The 24542-nt window shown below is 37.7% G+C and overlaps 1 protein-coding gene across 12 annotated transcripts in view; it reads left to right on the top strand.

Annotated features, from left to right (window-relative positions):
* The window catches only part of PRKG1 (protein kinase cGMP-dependent 1), a 1415798-nt gene that overhangs the window by 1360749 nt on the left and 30507 nt on the right, over positions 1-24542 (top strand). For all 12 annotated transcript variants that reach the window (XM_086379150.1, XM_086379151.1, XM_086379152.1 and 9 more), the window contains one exon: positions 23918-24057. In XM_086379150.1, the coding sequence (XP_086235276.1) occupies positions 23918-24057 (140 nt within the window). The remainder of the gene's footprint in view (positions 1-23917; positions 24058-24542) is intronic.

Raw genomic sequence — 24542 nt, 5'->3', positions numbered from 1 at the left:
TATTTCATGTACACACACACAGAGCTAAGTGTTAAGATTAAGAAGACAGTTTGATACAAGTTTATACATTAAACACATTGTATCAGTGTGGGGTAAACCAGATGAAAGCATGTTCTATTGTGTCTGTTTAAAATATAAATTTAAAAACAAAAACTAGGAAAAAATGTATTCTAGTTGCTGCATTCCAGACTGTGTAGATAAAACCATATTTGAGAATTCGATTAGTGGCCACTCTTCTGAACGTGGAGGATCCCTGATATTAGACACCAGTACAGTATGTTAGGAACTCCCTGAGACTGTGCGCAGTTCAGTAAATAGTTACTGTTGCCGTCAGGTGACAGGAGAAATCCCCTTCCATAAAAGTAGCTTGAAATCCCCTTCCAAAAATCCTGATGGCAACAGTAACTATTTTCATGTTTGTCCATTTGTGCTACAGTAGGGGTTTTTGAGTTGGATAGCACAACTATGCTATTTACTTCAGTATTAGACAAGAAGTGTTTAGAGCCATAGCGTATTGCATTGAACTTGCATTATGCTTCCCTTAACACTGGCTGGAGGTACTACGGTAGGTAATACTGCTTCTGACTCCACTCCTGACTTCATACTGTGCCTCTGGGGATCAAATATTTTCAGTTATAGGAGTGAAAATCAAATAAGGGCCTAGGAAAAAAACCTCCTTCTTTTCTGAACCCTGCTAAACTAATGCAATCTTAGATTTATTTTTCAAAAATATTGATTTTGTGATAAAATATAACTTCATATAGCTGGTGAAGACTTGATGACAGTGTTACACATGGACATCTTAGCACTGGGGAGTGCTGGCACGTAGAAGGGCGCAGAGCATAGCACTCCCAACCATGACGTGTTTATTGTCTCGTGTGTTTGTTTATATTGCTCTTTGTGTCTAAAAACTCCTCTCTCTATGAAATAGCATAAAGGACAGAATCTCCTTGATATTCATTTTATGGCTGTTATAGTTTCTTCAGTATCATTTTTAAAGACTTTGTACAACAAAAGAGCTGTTTTAGTTGACCATAAAAATATCTACATTATAACTGTGGTCTCCTAAGAGGTCTGATAACTTCAGACTGGGAGCCTTTGCGTTAGCAGTGAGATCTTTTACGAAATAAAAGAATTTACTTAGGATTTTTGAAATATTAGAAATCACTTAAAGACACTGAAACCCCTTCAAGCTGCATAATCAAATGCCAAGCTGATAGTGGAAAACTTCTAGAAAATTCCCTCAAAAATGTGAGAAGGCACAAACCACCACCCAATTAAGGAAGATTTGAAATGGACAGTTGGTAAAGAACCCACCTACCAATGCAGGAGACTCAAGAGACACAAGTTCAATCCCTGGGTCAGGAAGATCCCCCAGAGGAGGAAATGGCAACCCGCTCCAGTAATTTTGCCTGGAAAATCCCATGGACAGAGGAGCCTGGCAGGCTACAGTCCACGGGGTAGCAAAGAGTCAGACAGGACTGAATGCACATGCACATCCACGCAAAGTGGGCATATTAAAGGTAATGCAGTTTAAAAAGACAAAATTCACATGTGTTTGTATGCAACTGCATGGTTGAGTACATACATATTTATTATAATCTTCATCCCAGGAGGGAAATCGGAAGTAGTTCACCCTAACTTTCTTCTCATGGATATTATGTTTCACACTTTTACACAAATGTTTGTAGACTAATGGAAATCATATAGGTTATAACTAGGTATAAGGTATAACTAGTACATCCCAGGAAGAAGGGTATGTCCTTAACCTCTGAAGTGACGTCATCTTGTGTGATCTTGCACTTCCCAGAACAAGTGGGATAATCCAAATATCCAAGTTATCTTCACTGTTCAGTGTAGACTAGCCATTTCAGTGATCACTATTACCCTAGAATCCACTACCCCAGTTCTTGCCACTTACTAACTACCCTATAATATTAATTACTGGGTATGAAAAATATTCTTCTCTGTGATGATTCATTTTTACATGTATTTGGTGATTCCAAAATTAGGAGCTTGGCTTCAACCCTTTGACTGCAATTACACATTCTGTTGTCATAGCTGATAGGGAATCATGGTGAGGACACTGGTGACCACCCAGGAGACTGTAATGTCCCATTAGAGTAATACTCACACCCTTCATAGGTAGGCGGCAGGTCTAGATAGAGCCAGTTCTGTTCTGTTGTGATTACAGAATTTTAACCTTCACTCCTCTCTGCAAATGGTGCATGTGAGATATTCCTGTTGATTTTATAGAGTGCTATTTTGATGCAGTATATCCTTCACATGAACTCATTTTACATATGTATACAAAGTAATGCACGTGTTACTGAACCACCAAAGACAGAGATTCTTGGGCTCTGGAGGAGGAGAATTCAATCAGAGGCCAGAGACTAGGCTTGATCACTCAAAGCTTTTGTGTAATAAAGTTTTATTAAAGTATAAAAGGGATAGAGAAAGCTTCTGACATAGACATCAGAAGGGGGCAGAAAGAGTCCCCCCTTACTAGTGTTAGCAATGGAGTTGTTATATACTTTTTAACTACTTATTACAGTGAATCAAAAGAATGTCTGGAAGTTCTAAAGACCTCACTAGACCCACTCCCATAATTTACATTTTAAGATAACAGGATTAGCCAGAAGGTTTTTTTCCAGAGACTGTCCTCAAGCAGGATACATTTTTTATATAAGCCTAAAGATTGTAGAGAGAAAAAAAGTTTGCCCTTTCCTCCTCCTTGAGAATCCAGACCCTTCTCTCCTTGGGGACACCCGGACTTCTTATCAACCTGCCTAGGAACTGACTCTCTCAATACCAAGTACATAATATTTATACCTTGAACCTACCAACCCTTACTTCAGTAGTAATGTTGATCAGGTAAGTGACATTATAAAAATTACCACAATTTTTATAATAGTAGTCTTTTTAAAAATGTTCCCAGATATAGATTATAAGATTATAAACTCTTGAATTGGGTATGTAGAACTAAGAAATTTGTATTTATGAACCCTATTTCCTATTAGAAGTTAGAAGTGTAGTTTTATTATCATTTGATATACAGATCATGTTCATGTCATTTTGCTTAATATAATACCCTTCAAACACTTCTTAGCATTTCTTAATTTTATCACTTATGTCAATTTAGATGAACTTAGATGCAGGGGTATTTTTCAGACAGATGAATTACTGAAATGGTCTACTGCCAAATTTTAGAGATGAGCACATAATTTAGGAAAATAATGGAAACTTAAATATTTCTTCAGTGATGAGACAAGAAGCTTAAAGTAAAGGCCTTATATGAATGGGAGTTCTGTTCTTAAGTTATTCAGTCTATTTCATAAATACTTTAGCATAACTGATTTCAACTACTCTCAGACACATCTTATTCACACCCATTACCTTTGGAAAGTCATTTATACTGCTTTCCTTTCTGTGACCTGGTATATGCTTTATTTTCTGTACGTATTTTATTTTGAAGAATTGCTTTCTTACTTACTCAGGGCTACCTGCTTACAGAATATTTTCCAGAAGATCACATTCCATTTATAATAGCACCTTCAGTGAAATAACTTCTTTTTTTAATGTATGATATAATCGTTAAAGCTATAAGCACTGCTGTAAGACATCTATATAATCCTCTTAATTTACAAGACATAAGTGTAAAATAAGGAGATTGATTTTTACAAATCACAAGTGAAAATTAATCTCATTCCTTTATGGTCACATTTCGAATTTACTCTCATTTGCTCTTGTCAGAGAGGCACTTGCTTTTCAAAGTAGATTGTGTGTGTGAAAGTCGCCCAGTTGTGTCCAACTTTGCGACCCCACGGACTATAGCCTGCCAGGCTCCTCTGTCCATGGAATTCTCCAGGCCAAAATACTGGAGTAGGTAGCTGTTCCCTTCTCCAGGGGATCTTCCCAACCCACTGATCAAACCCAGGTCTCCTGTATTGTAGGAGAATTATTTACTGTCTGAGCCACCAGGGAAGCCCCTCAGAGTAGACTGATACAAGTCAAATTTACTAATCTAGCAGTGATACGTGGTGGTTGCTTTAAATGTTAAATATTTAATCTATTTATTCAGCAATTCAAACCTATTCCAGAACACCATACTTGGATAAAATATAGGAACAGTGATATGGAAAACATGATCTCTGTCTTCTTGGATTATATTCTTTCTACATCATTTATTTTATATTTATGTAGCCAGCTCTCTGCTGAGACATACAAAGTTTAATAGAAAATAGCCACTGCCTCTAGGGACTCACAGTCTTCTGGGACAGGCAATCATGCCAAGTAATAAGTAAACCCATAGAGTATGAGCAACATGTGCTCAGCACATGGAAAAAAGAGCAAGACTTCCTGAATGTCTTAGAATTTCTAAGACAGATGATCAACAACATTAAGATACTGACATAAATAACCTAAAACGTTTTGGTATACTTCTCATAAAATGATCTATTGCAAGACAGTTTATTAATAAACTGATAGTATGTTTATTGATAAATTGATATTACTTTCTTACTAAAATAATAAAGCTTTTTATTTGAACCCAGCTTTATAATTTTCAAGTTGCTCTCATATCCTGTGTATAATTTTGCCTTTATACTACTCTGGGAGGTATAATCCACATTTCACAGGAAAGAAGTCAGGAGTAATGTGTATAAGTGACCTAAGATCACAGGGCACTGAAAGAGCTGTTGTTATTGCCCAGAACTACTGACTTTTAAACTAGAATTTCTTTTGTAATCATTCTGACTTCTAAAAATATTTAGATTCTGTCACGCCAGTAACAGCCACCATTATAAAATCAGACAAGTGTCACACTTCATTATCATATGTATACCTTTGTTTTCTTTTTTTAAAAAAGTCTGTTAGAATTCAAGAACCTGTATTTATGATGATCCACTATTCACCTCTTCCTCTGTCAAACCTTCAGAGAGTCTCTTTTCTCTTTTGTGGCTCCTAGTTTAGTGTTAAAATGTCTATGGAGGGAAAAATAGACATGAGACAGTATGACATGGCAGCTAAAAGCTAGAATCTGGAGTCAGTCTTTCTGGATTCAGATCTTGCCAACTGTGTGTGATTAGTCATTTACTTAAACCTCTTGAGCCTTAGAGGTTTTTTTTATTGAGAATAATAAAAGGGTATGTGCCTAACAGATTGCAAAGATTGAATGAGTTAAACTCCATAAAATACTGCCTTCCCCATAATAGGTTAGTACGTTTTGGCAGTGTTATTATTATTATTAAAATATGCTAATAATAACTACCCATTGATCATTTTCGGCTTTGCCTGTAGAAAAGGGAAGGGATGAAATAATTTTCCTCTTTTCTACCATTGTCAGGCCAAGTCCTGAGAATACACGCATTTCCCCAATATAAGAAAGCCTGAGGTCTTCAAATGACCTACTATGAGAGCTTGTATTGAATTCCCCCAAACCACTAAGCTCCTTACTTTCTGATCTGTCATGAGTGCAGATGGGAAACAATTTTCAGTCATCCTCACACTAAACCTTTGTGAACCTGAAGTAGTCTGCTCTAACGTATCCATTTCTCTTCTAAATTGTAAAGCCTCACCCCTTAACCTCTGGATAGGAAATCATTTTTGGTGCAAACTCCTAAATCATATCCACTTTCTCCGTAACTTTCTTAAACCACGGCACCCTGGTTGGGCACAACAAGGGTCTGGCTCTTGCCAAGTGGAGGGCAAAGGTCACCTCGCATTTCACCTGTGCCGCAGTTCCATGACGGGATTGCCCAGGATGGGGCAATGTAGTAGCAAGTTGTGAGAACTCTGCCTACACTCACAACCACAGTAGTGTAACAGGGTCTATGTGCTATCCATACACTCTCAGCATTTCTCCCAGCTGCTCAGTCACTCTTTGTCACATGAAAGTGACGTGGAAGACTATGTACACCAACTTAAAAAAAATAGGGACTAGGAGATGATTAAAGAAAGAAATGAGGTGAAACACCTATTGCTCAGTCAACAGAGTTTTGTTTCATTGTTATGAAAGGGGAAAGGTTAACTCCACAGGGAAACCCCACAGAAGATGAAAACTTTTCAAGAGCTTCTTGCTGCCAAGCCACACGCACGACAGTGAAATGGAATAGCTGTGGGACCACTGGGCGACGCTGGTATTTGTGGCCACGGCAGTTTATGCTGCAGACGATGCCTGGGGAAAACCCTGCCGTCCTCCGGCCTTGTGTCCTCAGTAACCAGTGAATCAGGACTCTATGCCGGGTGAAAACTCAAAATGGCCTCCTTTTAATACAGCCTTTTCTCTAGACATACCTTTCTAGTCAATACAGTGTTGGTCTCTGAGTCATGTCCGACTCTTTGCAACCCTGTGGGCTGTAGCACACCAGGCCCCTCTGTCCACTGGATTTTCCAGGCAGGAATACTGGAGTGGGTTGCCATATCCTACTAGGATTATTATTAAACGTGTCATCCTCATTTATTCTCCAAAAGAATGAAAATTGACACAAATTATTAGTTGTGATAAATAGTGTTGATTTCTGAGAAAACAGGTTATTCAGAGAGCCAAAGAAAATCCAATCTGATAAATGCTAACTGAACGTAACAGGTGTAGTCACAGTACAGGCATTCCTGAGAGGGGCTGCGGGTTCAATTCCAGACTACTGCAATAAAGGGAGTATCACAAAAAAGCAAGTCCCAGGAATTTTTTGGCCTGCATATAAAAGTTATGTATATACGATTGTTGTTTAGTCACTAACTTGTGTGTGACTCTTTTGCAACCCCATGACTGTAGCCCCCAGGCTCTTCTGTCAATGGGACTTTCCAGGCAAGAATACGGCAGTGGGTTGCCGTTTCTTTCTTCAGGGATCTTCCTGACCCAGGGACTGAACCCACATTTCTTGCTTAGCAGGCAGATGCTCTACCACTGAGCCACTAGGGAAGCCATGTATATACCATGCCGTAGTCTATAAAGTATGAAAAAGCATTATATCTGAAAAACAATGTACCTCCCTTAATTAAAACATATTTTATTGCTAAAAAATGCTATCATCTGAATCTTCAGTGAGTCATAGTAGTAACATCAAAGATTACTGACCACAGATTATAATAGCAAATACTAATGAAAAAATTTCCAATATTATGAGAATCACCAAAGTGTGACCCAGGGACACAAATGTGGGCAAATGCTGTTAGAAAAATGACAAACTTGAATTTGACACAGAAACAATTTACATGGCATTTAATTGTATTGACAACTGTTTACATACTGTGCTGTATTTACACCTACTTATATAGCATTTTCATTGTATTGGATATCATAAGCAAAGAAGAGATGATTTAAAGTACACCAAGACCAAGTGAAGTCGCTCAGTCGTGTCTGACTCTTTGCGACCCCATGGACTATAACCTACCACTCTCCTCCATCCATGGGATTTTCCAGGCAAGAGTACTGGAGTGGGTTGCCATTTCCTTCTCCAGAGGATCTTCCTGACCCAGGGATCGAACCCAGGTCTTCTGCATTGTAGGCAGACACTTTACCGTCTCAGCCACAAGGGAAATCCTTAAAGTACACAGGAGGGTTAATTTAGGTTATATGCAAATATTACGCCATTTTATATCTGGGACTTGAGGATTTGAGGATTTTGGTATCCACAGGGGATCCTGGAGCCAATCCCTCCAGAATATTAAGGGACAACTACTAATGTAGACAAAGGAGCCTGGCAAGACACAGTCCTTAGAGTCACAGAGTCAGACGTGACTAAAGCTCACACATCATAAATCTAGAAGGCAGTGGACGCATCTTTCCAAGGCTTGAGATAAATTTTGGATGAACTCTTTTATCACCAATTAATCCACTCACTCACCTTTTTTGTTTTCTATGACATAAATTTGATTTTTTAATCCAGTGAATTTATGGTCACATCACATGCAGCAAAAAGTTTATCCAGTAAAAATTTCCTAAACATTTTTTGTGGGATGTAGAAATATGAGGTGTGATTCCTACCCTCAAAGAACTTCTTGCCTTCTCCTGAGCAAGAAGATCCATACATATGAAAAACAGCAAATGAAATCTTTTAGAACTGTATTAAATTCTAAATCATGCAGAAGGGTTCTCAGCATTTCAAGAAGAGAGCATTTGGAGCTGATGGTGTAGTGAGGTCCTAAGAAGACACAGAACTCAAGCTGGAGCTGACAGAATAGGTTGGGAGTTAAATAGATGAGAAAAGGCTGTTCGGGGGAAAGGCCATTCCAGGAAAAGTTTACAGCACAGAAGGCCATGTGTTTTCACAGGACGCCAAAGCAAGTGGCCTGACGAGGGGTTGTGTGAGCTAGCAGGGAGAAATACTAGATGACCAATTGACAGGGTATAACCGTATTATATTCTTAAAGCAGATGTACTTTTAGGCATCGGGCATTTTTGGCCATTAGGTCAAGCGAGGAACGCAAATAAACACAGACTCAACCCTGAACTTCCACCCATGAAATAAAAGAATATACTATAAGGTGACTAGACAGGCTATTTTTAGGTGGCAGTGCTCCCAGAAATAAACATCATAATTTCACTTCTGAATAAGGTAGTTTACTTTGTGCCAAGATGTATTCCACATCCCTGAAAATTTTATATAAACACTTTCAGTGACAGATCCCTTCCATGAAAGGGAAAAACATCTTCTATTTGTTAATAGTGTTGAAAATAGCCGTGTCCTCTTAAATCAAATGAAATGATTGGTCTTGCCTTCTGGAAATAAACTGAAGAAAGATGATTCTGAATATTTCAGTGTATCTAATCAACTGTATACATTTATAGTTCATGGCTGAGTCATACTCTCTCCTTGCATTAACGTCCCTAGTTGCCACTGATGTGTGTCATATATTAGGCTAAACACTGAGCTAAGTTATCAGGAGATTTTGTGGGTCAGATGAGTGAGTGAGTGAAAGTCACTCAGTCGTGTCCAACTCTTTGCAACCCCATGGACTATGCAGTCCATGGAACTCTCCAGGCCAGAATACTGGAGTGGGTAGCCTTTCCCTTCTCCAGGGGATCTCCCCAACCCACGGATCGAACCCACGTCTCAGAAAGGGTGAAATTCGAGTATACCATATATTAGGATATTAAGATCTGATTATAAGCCATTTGATTAAAAGTCTTCCAGTATGTAACCATTTCTTAAAAAATTACAAGGTTTATTTGTCTAACATCTTAAAAGTGTGACTAGAATGTACACACTGTCATAAATTAATCTGATCATATCTCAGATAATAGAATTTTGCCATATATGATTCTCTCTGTGTCATTTAAACTCATTTTAAACCTTCACTGAGTCAATAAGCAAAAGAAAGTGAAGTGTCAACTTATACTGAACTCCATCTGTGTAGTGTTTTAAGTATTAAGTATTAGAATAAGTGGAATTATGTGAAATACTTAACAGTATAAAACTATTGCATATAGTAATTCTTTATATTAGTGAGATTATACATAGAAATTAAATCTTAAGGGAAAGAAATTGATTATTTGATGAAGGAAGATAATTTAAGAAAATAAAATAAGTACTGTAGGAAAGAGAAATAATATGTTTAAATTTCACATTTCAGTAGACAATCTGAAATAAAAGTAGCCCTTTGAGTAAAAATGTATCAATGCTAATTCTCTATTAAGGGAAATCACAAGTGTTCTTTCATTTGCAAATGATTTCCATAAAAGAATCCAAACTTTTGTTCATGTTGTAATTAAAAATTGAAAAGTATGGAGCTCTCTTTCTCATCTTCCTCTAAACTGAAAGTTAAATGTCTTTTTAAAAAATTAAAATGAAAACTATTTCCTCTATGAACACTGCTTTGCACATCTTTTACTCAACTTTAATTTAAGAAAATATGTATTTCCTTATGTTTCTTGTCACTAGCCATAGAACTGAATTTAGGTCTAAAGGCAAGTTACAGAGATAATGGGGTTATGGACACTTTTCATGACAGGTGTGGTGACCTTGGAAAGGAAAACAAGGATGAAAAGACTGTCTTAATCATCACTTGTGCAAATGGCAGTGGAATCAAATGAAAAAAGATAAGACAAATCACTCTTTCTAGGTTCTTTGTTCTGAATTGATATGTCTGACTATTAATATAGATAGCTTAGTGGTTATTATACATAATAGCACTTAATATTATGAATAAAATCTTAAGTAAAAAAGCTTACAACAGGGCCACACCTCTGTGCTCATGGCTGAATAATTTTCAAACTCTGACGTCCGTATTTAACTCATTGTCCAGCCTTTCCATTCTCTGTGTTATTTGGATATGCGTCATACAGTGACGAGTTTTCATTGTTTCTCCCTGTATATCCTATGGAACAAAACAGATGCCACAGGTTCTTTCTTAAGCGTCAGACATAGATGAGGGAAAGAAATCTATGATATTACTTTGTAATGTAGAAACACAGATAAGTAATAAAACTGTGGATAACTAGTGAGAAAAGAGGTTTTAACAACAGTGTAAAATCAGACAAGTTTTTAATTAAGATGATGCTTAACGCTTCCTGAACTTGATAGTACTTTTACACAGTGAAATGTAATTCTCACAAAAGTTATCTTTTTTTTTGGTTAGGAAACGTTGAGGAGTACAATCCAAAACTACTTTGTAGAATAGAAGCTTTCTGTGCCCTTAAAAAATTTAACTTTCTTTCACTAATGCAGTCAGTCAGTGCTTCCTGAATATTTGGGCACATTAGTATTTCAGAATCGGACACGACTGAAGCGACTTAGCAGCAGCCGTATTTCATGTCCAAAAATGTTATTTGAGTCACAGCAGTAATATTGCTTTTTCTTTCTCTATTGAAAGAAAAACGGTCTTAAATTCAGACAGATAAATTTTTCCTATTCCTTTTCATTCAGATGGTAGGAACAACTAACTTAAAAACAGATTTAATTATGAATTATAGTAGTAAAATACTATTTATAGTGAAAGTCGCTCAGTCATGTCAAAATCTCTGTGATCTCATGGACTATACAGTCCACGGAATTCTCTAGGCCGGAATACTGGAGTGGGTAGCCTTTCCCTTCTCCAGGGGATCGAACCCAGGTCTCCCGCATTGTGGGCAGATTTGTTACCAGCTGAGCTACAAGGGAAGCCCAAGAATACTGGAGTGGGTAGCCTATCCCTTCTCCAGCAGATCTGCCTGACCCAGGAATCCAACCGGGGTCTCCCACGTTGCAGGCAGATTCTTTACCAACAGCTATCAGGGAAAAAAAGTATCCCTTTTAATTAGCATTCCCACATATCTTGGAATTCATGGTAATAATGATAATGATTCTTACATAGCACTTTTAATTTTCAAAGTATTTTCACATACACCATCTGATTTGGTCTTCCAATATGTGCAACTATAAACTAATGTGGTTTTATTCTCGTAAGTGAGGAAAATGAGGCTCCAGATTACATGAACTTGGGTATGATTGTAATTTGTATGTTATTAAAATAATAAGACATTACCCAGCAAATACATATTATTGTGACTAGAAAAGTTTTAAGAATTTGTGATAGGTATATACATTTTGCTTAAATTTTGACCCACAATCCAACCTTTACTTGGACACAACTTTTTTGAACTTAGGGCTTAAAAGAAAAGTCATAAAATAGGGAAGTCATTAAAAAAGAATAAACTGTTTTTAAAAATGTTAATAGTTTCCCAATACTAGAGTAAAAATGAAATATAGTTTTGACTAATTGCGGAACTTTTATTGAAGAGCTAAAGATAAGCATAGAAAGAAAAGCATTTCTGACATGCAGTTCCTTAAAATGTAAATTAAAAACATAACTATCACACAATTAATAAAGAAAAGAACTAGAAAATATAGATACACATATTTTGGGGCCTTTTCTTTTTAAAATTCCTTAAAAACTTTGTTGAGGTATAATCTATTCACCACAAAATTGTACAATCACCACCACAATCCAATTTTAGAACATTTCCATCACTTTAATAAGAACTCTTGTGGCCCATTTGCAAATACTCTCCATTCCTACTCTCAGTTCCAGCAACTGCTAATTTACTCTCTCTCTAAAGATTATCCTTTTTACTGCATGTTTTCTTACGCTAAAACTGTGTTTTACACTAAAAAGCTTTTATTTTCTAAATGTATAATTATTCAATGTAAATCTAGTTCTTTGTAGATCTAAATAAACATGTGTTTAATACACAACTTCATGTTTTTCTTCTTTTTGAATTTTATGCTGATTTTATGTCTCCTTTATACCCTGCTTCAGCTTTGTTATTGTACCCAGTTGCTATAGAATAGAGCTGTTTAAGTTGTTTGCTGAACACAGCGTTTGAGGTCAGTATCTCATAGGTCAGTTTGAGGTCAGTATCTCAAGCTGTGAAGCGATGTCTGGCAATAAGGGAACACGAAAATGATGGAGACAGAACAAGCTAGGGCTCATGCATGTCTAGAGGGTGTAAGAGTTGGTATACTCATTTACTCAGCTATTAAAAGTTTTATTATGGGACTTTTGCCTCTTTTGGTGTATCTGATTGAGAACTGTAACTGGAATAGAGAAAACATACTTCCCTGAACCCCAGTTTGGCTCAGTTTATCTTATAGAAGAGGACCCAAACAGTTCTCTCAGTCCAGGATTTTTTTCTTGCCTTCCCTCCCTCCTTCCCTTGCTTCCCCCTCTTCTTTCCTTCCATCTTCACTTACAGAATTTTTCTTTTTACTACAGACCTTATCATGAATTCCATAAATTACCTCAATTTGAAGTAAATACGGGCTACTGAAATCTTATTATACAGACCATGGCTACTTAAATCTTGAATTATTTAGAAAACTCTTTCTTCCCAGTTTAAAAAATGTCAAAAATAAAGAAATGATTTTATGCCATCCCATGTAACATGGATGGCCTGATTAAATCCTGTGCTATTTTGTTTAGAGAAAATATTTGTCATTCCTGTTTTGCTGTTGTCCAGCTATTACAAGTAGGATGACTGCCTAGATTTCCTTTATGCCTTGGGGCCTGTTTTAACGCTCTTCTTGGGAAAGCTACTGCTATTTCATCCAGTGTATGCGTGCTCAGTCACTAAATTGTGTTCTGACTCTGTGACCCCATGGACTGTAGAGGAACGCACCAGGCTGCTCTGTCCATGGGGTCTTCTGGGCAAGAATACTGGAGTGAGCCGCCATTCTCTCCTCCAGGGGATCTTCCCAACCCAGGGATTGAACATGTGTCTGCTGCATTGGCAGACAAATCCTTTACCACTGAGCCACTTGGGATAGCGTAGTCTTTGAAAATGAGTAACACAGAGAATACAATAGATAAGCAGACCTCCTTCAGGTGCTGTGGTTGAGAGAACAGAATAAATGAAACTTTCACCTCCCAGCAGAATATGCTTGTACTATAAATGCAGGGTCACGCTTTCAGAGTGAATCATCCCGTTTCCTTAAGCTACCTTTTTGTTACTTGGGAAATCCTCCCTTTATCCTTTGGCCCAAGCTATTGCCACAAGTTTGTTGGACTGTTTCCATTAAGTTAAATATAACTAATATGCTTTTAAAATGTACATTATGTCAAATTTCGGATTCATAGAATTTTCTAGAACCCTTGGATGTAATTTAGTTTAGCCCTTCATGTTTTGAGAGGTGGCCTGAGGCCCAGTAAGGTTATATGACTAATCATAAACCTATTACTAAAAGATCCAAGACTAGAATCCAGGTTTCCTGTAAGCTTTTCTTGAAATATAGTTGGCATATAATATTATGTTAGTTTCAGGTGTAATACATAGTGATTTGATATTTGCATACATTATGAAATGATCACAATAAATCTAGTAATCATCTGCCCCCCTACAGTTATTACAATATTGTATCACCATGTTCCTTATGCTGTATAGTACATCCCCTTGGTTTATTCTATAGCTGAACATTTGTACCTCCTAAATCCTCTTCCCTTATTTTATGACCCCCACCTCCTTCCACTCTGGCAACCACACATTTGTTCTCTGTATCTATGGGTCTTCTTTTGTTTAGTTTGTTTGTTTTGCTTTTAGATTCCACATATAAGTAAGATATTATAGCATTTCTGTTTCAGTCTGACTTACTTCACTTGGCATACTACCAAGTATGCCACGTTGTTGCGAATGGGAAGATTTCACTTTTATAGCCAATATTTTATATAAAACACTCACCACACCTTCTTTATCCATTTGTCTATTGATGGCACTTAGGTTGCTTCCATATCTGGGCTTTTTATTATGGCTAATAACGCTGCTATGAACATGGGAATTCATACATCTTTTGGAATTAGTGTTTTGGGTTTTTTGAGCAAATACCCGGAAGTAAAATTGCTGAATCATATGGCAGTTCTATTTTTTACTTTTAATAGGAATCTATAAAAATTGGGTAATTGTAATTGCCTATACCAATGGCAGTAGTGGTAAAGAATCTGCCTGCCAATGTAGGAGATTCAAGAGATGAGGGGCAATCCCTGGGTTGGGAAGATCCGTTGGAGTAAGGAGTGGCAACACACTCCAGTATTCTTGCCTGGAGAATTCCATGGACAGAGGAGCCGAGCAGGAGGTTCATGGAGCCACAAAGAGTCAGACATGACTGAGTGACTGAGTACACACATACCAATTACAATCCTACCAAGGAGGGTTCCCTTTTCTCCACATCCTCCCCAACATTTGTTGTTTATGGTATCTTTGATGATAGCCATTCTCACAGGTGTGAGGCAAATTCTCACTGTGCTTTTGATTTGCATCTCCTTTTGATGATTACAGATGTTGAACATCTTTTCAAGTGTCTCTTGGTCATCTGTATGTCTTCTTTGGACAAATGTCTATTCAGTTCCTCCACCCATTTTTTAAATTTGATTGTTTGGGGTTTTTTATGTTGAGTTGTATGGTTTCCTTGTATATTTTGGATATTAACTCCTTATTGGACATATTACTTGCAAATATTTCTCCCATTCAATAGGTTGCCTTTTTGTTTTGTTGACAGTTTCCTTCGCCGTGCAAAAGATTTTTAGTTTGGTGTAGCCCATTTGTTTATTTTTGCTTTTGTTTCCATTCACTGAGGAGACATTTTGAAAACTGTATTACTAATACTGATGTCAGAGAGCCTACTGCGTATATGTTCTTCTTGGAGTTTATTGTTTTAGGACTTACAATTAAGTCTTTAATCCATTTTGAGTTTATTTTTTGTATATGGTACGAGAAAGTCAATTTCTTTTGCACGTAGCTGTTTAATTTCTCCAGCACCATTTATAGGAAAGACTTTTTTTCCTCATGTATTGACATATCCTTGCTCCCAACTGACCATATAAGCCTGGGTTAATTTCTGGGCATCATATTCTGTTCCATTGATCTTTGGGTCTGTTTTTGTGCCAGTACCTACTTTTTTGATTACTATAGCTTCACAGTATAGTTTGAAATCAAGGGGCGTTATACTTGCAAGTTTGTTCTTCTTTCTCAAGATTGCCTTGGCTACTCAGGGTCTTTTGTGTTTCCATGCAAATTTTAGAATTATTATTCCTGTGACAAATGCTTTTTTTTAGGGATTGCATTGAATCTGTAGATGAGCCTTGAGTAGTATGTTCATTTTAACAATATTGATTCTTCCATTTCATGAGCATGAAATAGCTTTCTAACTGTTTTTATTTTCTTTAATTTCTTTCATTAATGTCTTCTAGTTTTCATGATACAACTCTTGTACCTCTTTGGTTAGATTCCTAGGTATTTTATTCTTTTGATACAGTTATAGATGCTATTGTTTTCATTCCTTTCTGATAGTTCATTGATAGTTTATAGAAATGCAGTAGATTCCTGTATATTAATTTTGTATTGTGAAACTTTACCAAATTCACTTATTGTTTTAATAGGGTTTTTTTTGGGGGGGTGGAGTGATATCTTTAGGATTTTCTATATATAATATCATGCCATCTGTAAACAGTAACAGTTTTGCTGCTTCTTTCTAGTTTGGATTCCTTTTATTTCTTTTCTGCCCTGACTACTATAGTTAGGACTTTCAGTACTATGTTTAATAAAAGTGATGAGAGTCGGCATCCTTATATTGTTCTTAATCTTAAGGAAAATACTTTTAGCTTTTCATATCATGTTAGCTGTGGATATGTCATGTTTATATATTGAGGCATTTTCCCTCAATACCCACTTTGTTGAGAGTTTTCAATCATGAATCAATGCAGAATTTTGTCAGAAGATTTTTTGTGTCTATTGAGATATTTTATTTCTCAGTCTGTTAATGTGGAGTATCATATTAATTGATTTGCAGATATTAACCATCCTTGCATTCCCTGCTGTAAATCCCATTTGATCATGGCTTATGATCATTTTAATGTTTTGTTAAGTTTGGTTTGCTAACATTTTGTTGAGGGTTTTTGCATCTATATTCACCAGTGATTTGGCCTGTAATTTTTTTTTAATGGTATCTTTATCTCATTTTGGTATCAGGGCAATGCTGGCCTAGTAGAATGGATTCAGAAATGTGTTTTTCTCTTTAATGTTAGTACACATAGTATTGTCTAAGAGGCCTCAGACTATCCTTATTTTTTTTAATCCTTTTTTCATTTTTCTTTTCAGCTTGTGTGATTTCTATTACTTATCTGTTCCTCTGGGCTTCCCTTGTGGCTCAGCTGGTAAAGAATCCGCCTGCAATGTGGGAGACCTGGATTCGATCCCTGGGTTGGGAAGATTCCCTGGAGAAAGGAAAGGCTACAAGGCTACCCACCCCAGTATTCTGGCCTGGAGAATTCCATGGACTGTATATGTATAGCCCATGGGGTCGCAGAGTCTGACACGACTGAGTGACTTTCACTTCACTTCACTTATCATCTAATCTACTGGTGATCATTCTAGTGTACTTTTTACTTCACTTACCATGTTCTTCAGATCTGTTTGGTTCTTCTTTATATTTTCTAACTCTGGTGAAATTCTGTGTTTATCCATGCATTTTTATGATCATTATCTTGAACTCTGTATTGGGTAGAATGCTTATCTACACTTTGTTTAGTTCTTTTTCTGAGGTTTGGTCTTATTCCTTAGTTCAGTGGTGGGGCTGAGTCCCCACAGAGCTGTCTTCATGACTTGGCCCGGAGGGGCATATCTGGGGCTGGTGCCGAGTACCCAGCACTATTAGGATAGAGTCGCTCAGTTGTGTCTGACTCTGTGACCTCATGGACTGTAGTCTGCCAGGCTCCTCTGTCCATAGGATTCTCCAGGCAAGAATACTGGAGTGTGTTGCCATTCCCTTCTCCAGGGGATCTTCCTGACTGAGGGTTTGAACCTGGGTATCCTGTATTGCAAGCAGATTGTTTACCATCTGAGCCGCCAGGGAAGCCTATTCTGAAGTTGTACTTTGCAGTGCCTGTGTCCACATGCTTAGAACAAGCTCCCTAAAACGGCAGCAAGGGTGCTCCTATTGGCCCCCCTGCCTCTCCAGAGGCTCTCAGAGATTAGTAAGTAGTTCTGGTCCAGGCTCCTTTCAAACTTCTGGGACTTGAAGTGTGTGAGGTTTTTGTACATGCCACTTAAGAGTGAAAAAAGCCCTCCTGCTCTCCCTAATGCAAACCTTGCTGGTTTTCAAAATCAGATGTTATAGGGGCTCATATTTTAGGTGTAGGACCCACAGGCCAGGGAGACCAATATGAGATTGGACCCCTTGTTCCTTGGAGAGGACTTCTGTGATTGTAATATTCCTCTTATTTGTGAGTTGCAGATCCAAGGGCGTGGGTCCTGACAGTACTGTGTTTCTGCCTCTCCTTGTTTCATGGCAATTCCTTTTTTCTGTCTTTAGTTGTAGAAACTCTTTTCTGCTAGTCTTCATGTCACTCTCATAGATGTTAGCTCTGTAAGCAGCTGTAAATGCTGTGTCTGTGAGAGGATATGAGTTCACGGTCTCCCTACTCTGCCATCTTACCCACCTCTCCCTGTTATAAGCTTTTCTGAACTCACTTCATCCCCTGTGGTCTGTAGCATTAGCTTACCTAAGCAAGTCATCCTTTCCTGTTGTGCATGGAAATGTAATTTGAACTACTTTATAAAGGAATTTTGCATAATAATAGGCTATGTGATATTGTCAGTTCAAACCTTAATTTCATAAATTATTTTAATTACAGTATAGTTCAGAAATCCATTTTCTTCCAAAATAATGAAAAGATATCTATAGTGCTAAGTAAACTATGAACTGTTAATACAAAGGTTCAATAGATGAATGGCCAAGTAGATTCTAAGGACCAACCCCTAGTCATTGCACTGAGCTAATTTTTACCTTGCTCTGATCAGAATCCTATTTCCTAGTAAGTGTAAAGAATTAGATACAGCAGGAGAGAAGCCTTTATAAAGCAAGTGTTTGTCCCAGATAAAAGAAAGCACGTATTTAAATACAGTCAGCAATTGTGTCTTCAAAGCTCTTTAAAATACTGGTGGTGCTGTCTCTCATCTTCAGGTCCATATTATTTAGGTACCAGATAGAGCCTGATAGTTAAGAATGTGACAAAATCCTTTGTCAAAAATTCCCATATTAAGATTCACCTTGCTCAAGTATATATTCCTTCAAATGGCAACCCAGTGATTCATGTTAAAATAACTTTTTACACAAATGAAACTTTTGCTAATTTTAATTTCACATATAGCACAGCATTACTTATAAAAAACAGAAGAAAGATATTGATATTAGCATTTTTAAATTCACATATCCTTTCTAGAAATCTTGAGAGAGAAACAAATGTGATACAAGGGTCAGCAACCTTTTACTTAAAGCCTCTCCATCTTCTGCTTATCCACTGGGTAGAAGTGAAGTAGGTGGGTTGGGAATACAGACTGGTTCAAAGTTTCATTCCTGTAGTGGATCACATTTTGACAAAATTGCTTTGGCCTGAAGAGACCATTAAACTGCTGCTGCTGCTGCTAAGTCACTTCAGTCATGTCCGACTCTGTGTGACCCCATAGACGGCAGCCCACCAGGCTCCCCTATCCCTGGGATTCTCCAGGCAAGAACACTGGAGTGGGTTGCCATTTCCTTCTCCAATGCATGAAAGTGAAAAGTGAAAGTGAAGTCGCTCAGTCATGTCCAACTCCCAGTGACCCCATGGACTGCAGCCTACCAGGCTCCTCCGTCCATGGGATTTTCCAAGCAAGAGTACTGGAGTGGGGTGCCATTGTCATCTCTAGTGACCTGCTATAAAATCATCATCATTATTTCAAATCGGCACAAGAGGTGCTGGTATAACTAATTTGGTGGTGGTGGGTTAGTTGATAAGTCATTTCTGACTCTTCATGACTCTGTCCATGGGATTTCCCAGGCAAAATTACTGGAATGGGTCGCCATTTCCTTCTCCAGGGGATCTTCCTGGCCCAGGGGTTGAACCTGAACCTACTGCATTACATGTGGATTCTTTATCACTGAGCCACCAAATAATTAATTTGGCCAATAGGACAAATAAAAAGCAAACTAAATTTCACCTTAAAATTTTTCATGGATTAGTTTTGTGAAAACACCTTCATAATAAAGCACAATAGTTTAGACTTAATACAAATTGCTGTAACTTTGAGAGTTTGTGTTGAAATAAAAAAATAAGGTATTTTCTTTAAGGATATGACTAGTGTGGTTCAGCCTGAACTTGAATAGGTTGTTATCCTACTGCACACAACTTCTCAAGGTCTTTGCATTCATGGGATCCTAATAGAGTGGATTCCACTGTACCAGAATCCTTTGAGAGAGTCAAAATAAATAAATTTATTTATTTATTATATTAATATTTTAATTATAATTAAATATTAATAATATTAATATTTAATATAAATATTAATATTTACTATAAATATTAAATATTTAATAAATAAATTTAAATTCTGATTTAAAAGAGACTTTAAAATTTTTTCCATGACCAGAGTCATTATTTTCACTTATCATACAGGTGAGAAACGCTAATTGTACAAGTTAACCATTTCAAAAAAGTTAAAAAGAACTAAATCAACTAAAAATCTCCCTAAGAGACCATTGTTAATATATCAGTGAACACGTTTCTATTTGACCCTTCATAAATATATTTTGTAGTTGTATATAAAATTTGTATATACAACTGAATTTGTATATAAAATTCAGTTGGCATCCTAGAGATGATGTTATTAATGTCGTAGGCTGTGTGGCTGGGAATAATACCACATCTTAGTCATTCAAGGAAAAATGAAGTTTAAGAAAACATGCTGTAAGCATAAAAACTGAAAATTCAGAGCTGAATTATATAGATATTTGGTATGTATATTTTCTATGCCATATCAGCATACAGAAATCTTTTCTTCCTTCTTATGCGTAAGGGCAGTTTGGGAAAGAAGAAAAAGAGTAAATGCTATATACTTGTCATTTATAAGTTCCCTTGCTTTATCCTATTAAGCTTAGAGATACACAGTATGGTGCTAAGGTACCAGCTCTCTTGTGGCTTTGTCAGTGATAAGTCATCATGGCTTATTTCATTCTTTATTTGATTCACTTAGTCAACAAACACTTCATGAGCATTTATTCTATGTCAGGCACAGTGAACAAAAACATCCCCAGTCTTGGGTTGCTTACAGAATAGTGAAAGAAGGCAGATACTAAACAAGTAATCAGAATAAACATTTGGTGTGATAAATACAGAATAAATATAGCTTGTGATAGAGCTATATAGAACACTACAAAAGGGAAGGGAGAAGTAGGTGGTTACTCTTTTACATAGACTGGTGTGAGGAGAGCCTTTCTAAATAAGGAAACATTTGAACAGAGAATTTAGGAAACTGAGCAGTAAGCCCAGAGGATAAGTGTGGGAGAATATTTCGGCAGGCACGGGCAAATGGCCTGAGGTGAGAGCTTGCTTGTTGTGCTCAAGGAGCAGCAAGGGATCCAGTGGGACCTGAGCACAGTGACCCCAAGTGTGGAGTGAGGCTCACAGGGAGCAGGAGTTCAAATGAAGCAGGGCCTTGTGGGCATCTGTGACAGCGTTGTCTTTATCACGAGTGAGCTGGGAAGCCACTGCAGTGTTTGAGCACAGAAGTGACATGATCTAGCTTTGTTTTAAGGATAACATTTGAGCTACCCAAGATATATGTAGAGAGACAACAACGAATGCCCATATGGCGGTACTTTCTCATGTAAGGTCACGATTAACTCCATACAGTACGTGGTGTTATCCTCAGCCAGAACTGGGGCTCAGAGAAGTTACTCAGCTGCCTAAGAAGACAAGAGAGAGAGACCTTACGTGGAGTTAGGATTGAAGTCCAGACCTGTCACCCTAAAGCCAGAGTTCTTTCCTCCTAACCTATACACAAGTTAAAATGTTAACATCTCTAGAGAGAGTAATTGTTACATTGTGTGACCTACTTTTCACACTTATCTGGGTAAGACTCTAAAGAGGGAATATGATCAGATTTCTTCTCTGAATGTTAATACTCTTTTTTTTTTTTTTTGTATTACAAAAGAGTTTTGTTATCATTATTTACTTCACTGTCACACATATGGTATATATAGAATTGTTTTAGTCATCTCATTCTACTATGATTTAATTTTCCCCTCAGCTACATTCTTATCTTCTGGGAAAAATCCCTTCTGTTGCATTTCATTCATCCAGAACCCAGCTTTAGCTTTTTAACAGTGCTGTTGTCAAGACCATGTTGACTAACACTTTCCAATCTACTCTCACTCAACAATTTAAACCTGAATTTGGGCAGATAAATTGTTATTTTAAGTTGGATAACATAAAGTATCTCCCAATGGGATTTGTGTCTCATTAAAGATGGAGATCTTAAATAATTGAAAAACATGCCTGTAGAAGAAAATGTCTTCCTCATATATAAACAAGTGGGAAAAAATCTCTAGGATTTTCCTGGTACTTCTGGTAACATTAAGACAGTTCTCTATTGGCAAATGTGTCCTGAGGAGGAAATTACTTTTTTCAGAATATAGTTTCTATTCCTCAAACCTAGAGTACTATGACTCAGAGTTCATTGGATGATACAGTACTAAATACATTATGTCTCACTGCAGCTAAGACAATGACTGGAAGAACCAGTGTGTGAATAAAGACAGTGTTTTTCTATAAGACTCTTTTCTAACTTGTTATAGCTGATTAACAATATTGTGATAGTTTCAGGCACACAGCAGAATGATGCAACCATACATACACATGTATTCATTCTACCCCAAAACCCCATCCCATCCTAACACTAACGTTGAGCAGAGTTCCCTGGACTATACAAGAGGTCCTTATTGGCTATCCATTTTAAATACAGCGGTGTGTACATGTCCATCCCAAGCTCCCTATCTATCTGTTCCCTCCTCATTCCCCCAGCAACCATAAGTTGGTTCTCTAAGTCTGTGATTCTGTTTCTGTTTTATAAATACGTTCATTTGTATCATTTCCTTTCAGATTCTGCACATAAGGGGTATTATGTGACATTTCTCTTTCTCCGACTGACTTCACTGTAACAGTCTCTAGGTCCATCCATGTGAATGTTAGCATCCTGACACAGCTCATTTTCCGTGTCATCTTTCTTCTCTGTCCGGATCTCTTTTAGAAGTGAATGTCCACATCTTGTATCTCACTATGAATTATGACTGACTCCATTTGCGTCACACTCATCTGTCATCTCAACCAGTACCACAAACGGCGTAGAGGGCCTTTAGCTATTTAAGGCATTTTCAAATATCCATTGCCCTTCTAGCCTGTCATAGATTCTCAAATGCTGGCAGCAAATGGAAGCCTCTTTATCTGAAGTGTCTTCATGTTTTCTTCTAAAGACCTTGCCACATTACTGTCTCTCAGTTGAATTCCGTCTGTCCATGTGTACATGAGCAAGACACTTAAAACCTTCACCATCCTTGCAGATAAAGCTGTAAGCAGTTCACAACTAAAGAGGGGGCAGTCATACTTCAGCTGAAAAGCAGAAATGGCTCATTGTCTTATTTCTCCAGTGCTTTCGTTAGTTCAGAATAAAGTAGGCTGTTTGGTATTACCTTGAGGATTCTTTGTCCTGAGAGCACTAGATGATAACTTATGTTAGGTGATTAGCTCTGCTCTCTCTCCTCCTTACAAGTCACCTTGTTGAATTCTTTGTAAAACAGTGAACACAGACTAGCACCTATATTTGGAATGGCATCTGGAGGACCCAAGCCCCTCGGGAGTCACCAAGAGCCAAGAGGGGCTGCAACAGACGCTTGGAAGCTCTGGGGACACCAAGGCTCAGCTTAGGTCTCCCAGTTAGTATAACCATGGAGTCAAGTTTAAGGCCAGAGAGGATTAAAGCCATCATACCTATTTTGAGAAGACAAAGGAAAGTAGTTTCCAAAATCTTTTGAAAAACAAAAAAATCTTATTACCATCTCTTTTCTCTTTAACTGGAGAGAAGGGAAAGACTGAGATAAAAAGAAGTATCAGTACATAAATTTTCAGTCTCAGCAGAGACAAGGGTCTGTCACTGAATTAAATAACTCTAGAAATGTTTGTGGACTAGAACTAAAGAGGAAAATCATATAGGACCATATGGCCTTACTTTTTCAAAACTCACTGGAAGTAATAAAATTGGAGAAGAAATTAGTTTTTATTTCTACTTTTCTGATTCAAGGAGAAAAATGGTAAAGTATACTCAAACACATAATATGAAATGACATGAAATAATACAAAGAGAATCAAATACACTTGCCCTCTGCTAATCTCAGTGGGCACAAAATTAATTGGGAATCCAGTTGGTGAAAGTGTATCAGGCCCAGTGGAATGAGACTGGGCAATGTCTGTGAGTCCTGGATTTCAAATCCAGCTCCAGACAGGCTTTACCATGACACAGGTGGTGTTCAGGGTGTCATCTCAATGCTCCATGCACCTGTTAATTTGGAGCTAAGAATGCATTGTTATATTAACTCTGTGGATTTTTTTTCTCACTAATTCCCTTCTGACTTTCTTTAAGGTCCAGTTAAAAAGTGAAGAATCCAAAACCTTTGCAATGAAGATTCTCAAGAAACGCCACATTGTGGATACAAGACAGCAGGAACACATCCGCTCGGAGAAGCAGATCATGCAGGGGGCCCATTCGGACTTCATAGTGAGGTAAGGGCCATAAAGAAGGCTGAGTGCCGAAGAACTGATGCTTCCCAACTGTGCTGCTGGAGAAGACTCTCGAGAGTCCCTTGGACTGCAAGGAGATCCGACCAGTCCATCCTAAAGGAGATCAGTCCTGAATATTCACTGGAAGGACTGATGTAGAAGCCTCAATACTCTGGCCACCTGATGTGAAGAGTGGACTCACTAGAGAAGACCCTGATGCTGGGAAAGATTGAGGGCAGGAGGAGGAGGGGGCGATGGAGGATGAGATGGTTGGATGGCATCACAAACACAATGGACATGAGTCTGAGCAAGCTCCGGGAGTTGGTGATGGATAGGGAAGCCTGGCATCAGACACAACTTAGCTACTGAACAACAAGGACCCTGCCCAGGGGTTCAGGTCCCCCATTCCAAGCGGAAAAGCAGCCACTAAAGTCTCTGCCATGTGCGCTCACTGTTGCACGTTAGAGTCACACAAAGAAACATATTTT

This window comes from Bos grunniens, chromosome 26, assembly GCF_055505025.1.
Source record: "Bos grunniens cultivar Pamir isolate PY7600 chromosome 26, Bosgru_T2T1.0, whole genome shotgun sequence".
NCBI classification, from domain to species: Eukaryota; Metazoa; Chordata; class Mammalia; order Artiodactyla; family Bovidae; genus Bos; species Bos grunniens.
This window is presented reverse-complemented; position numbering and strand designations above follow the sequence as displayed.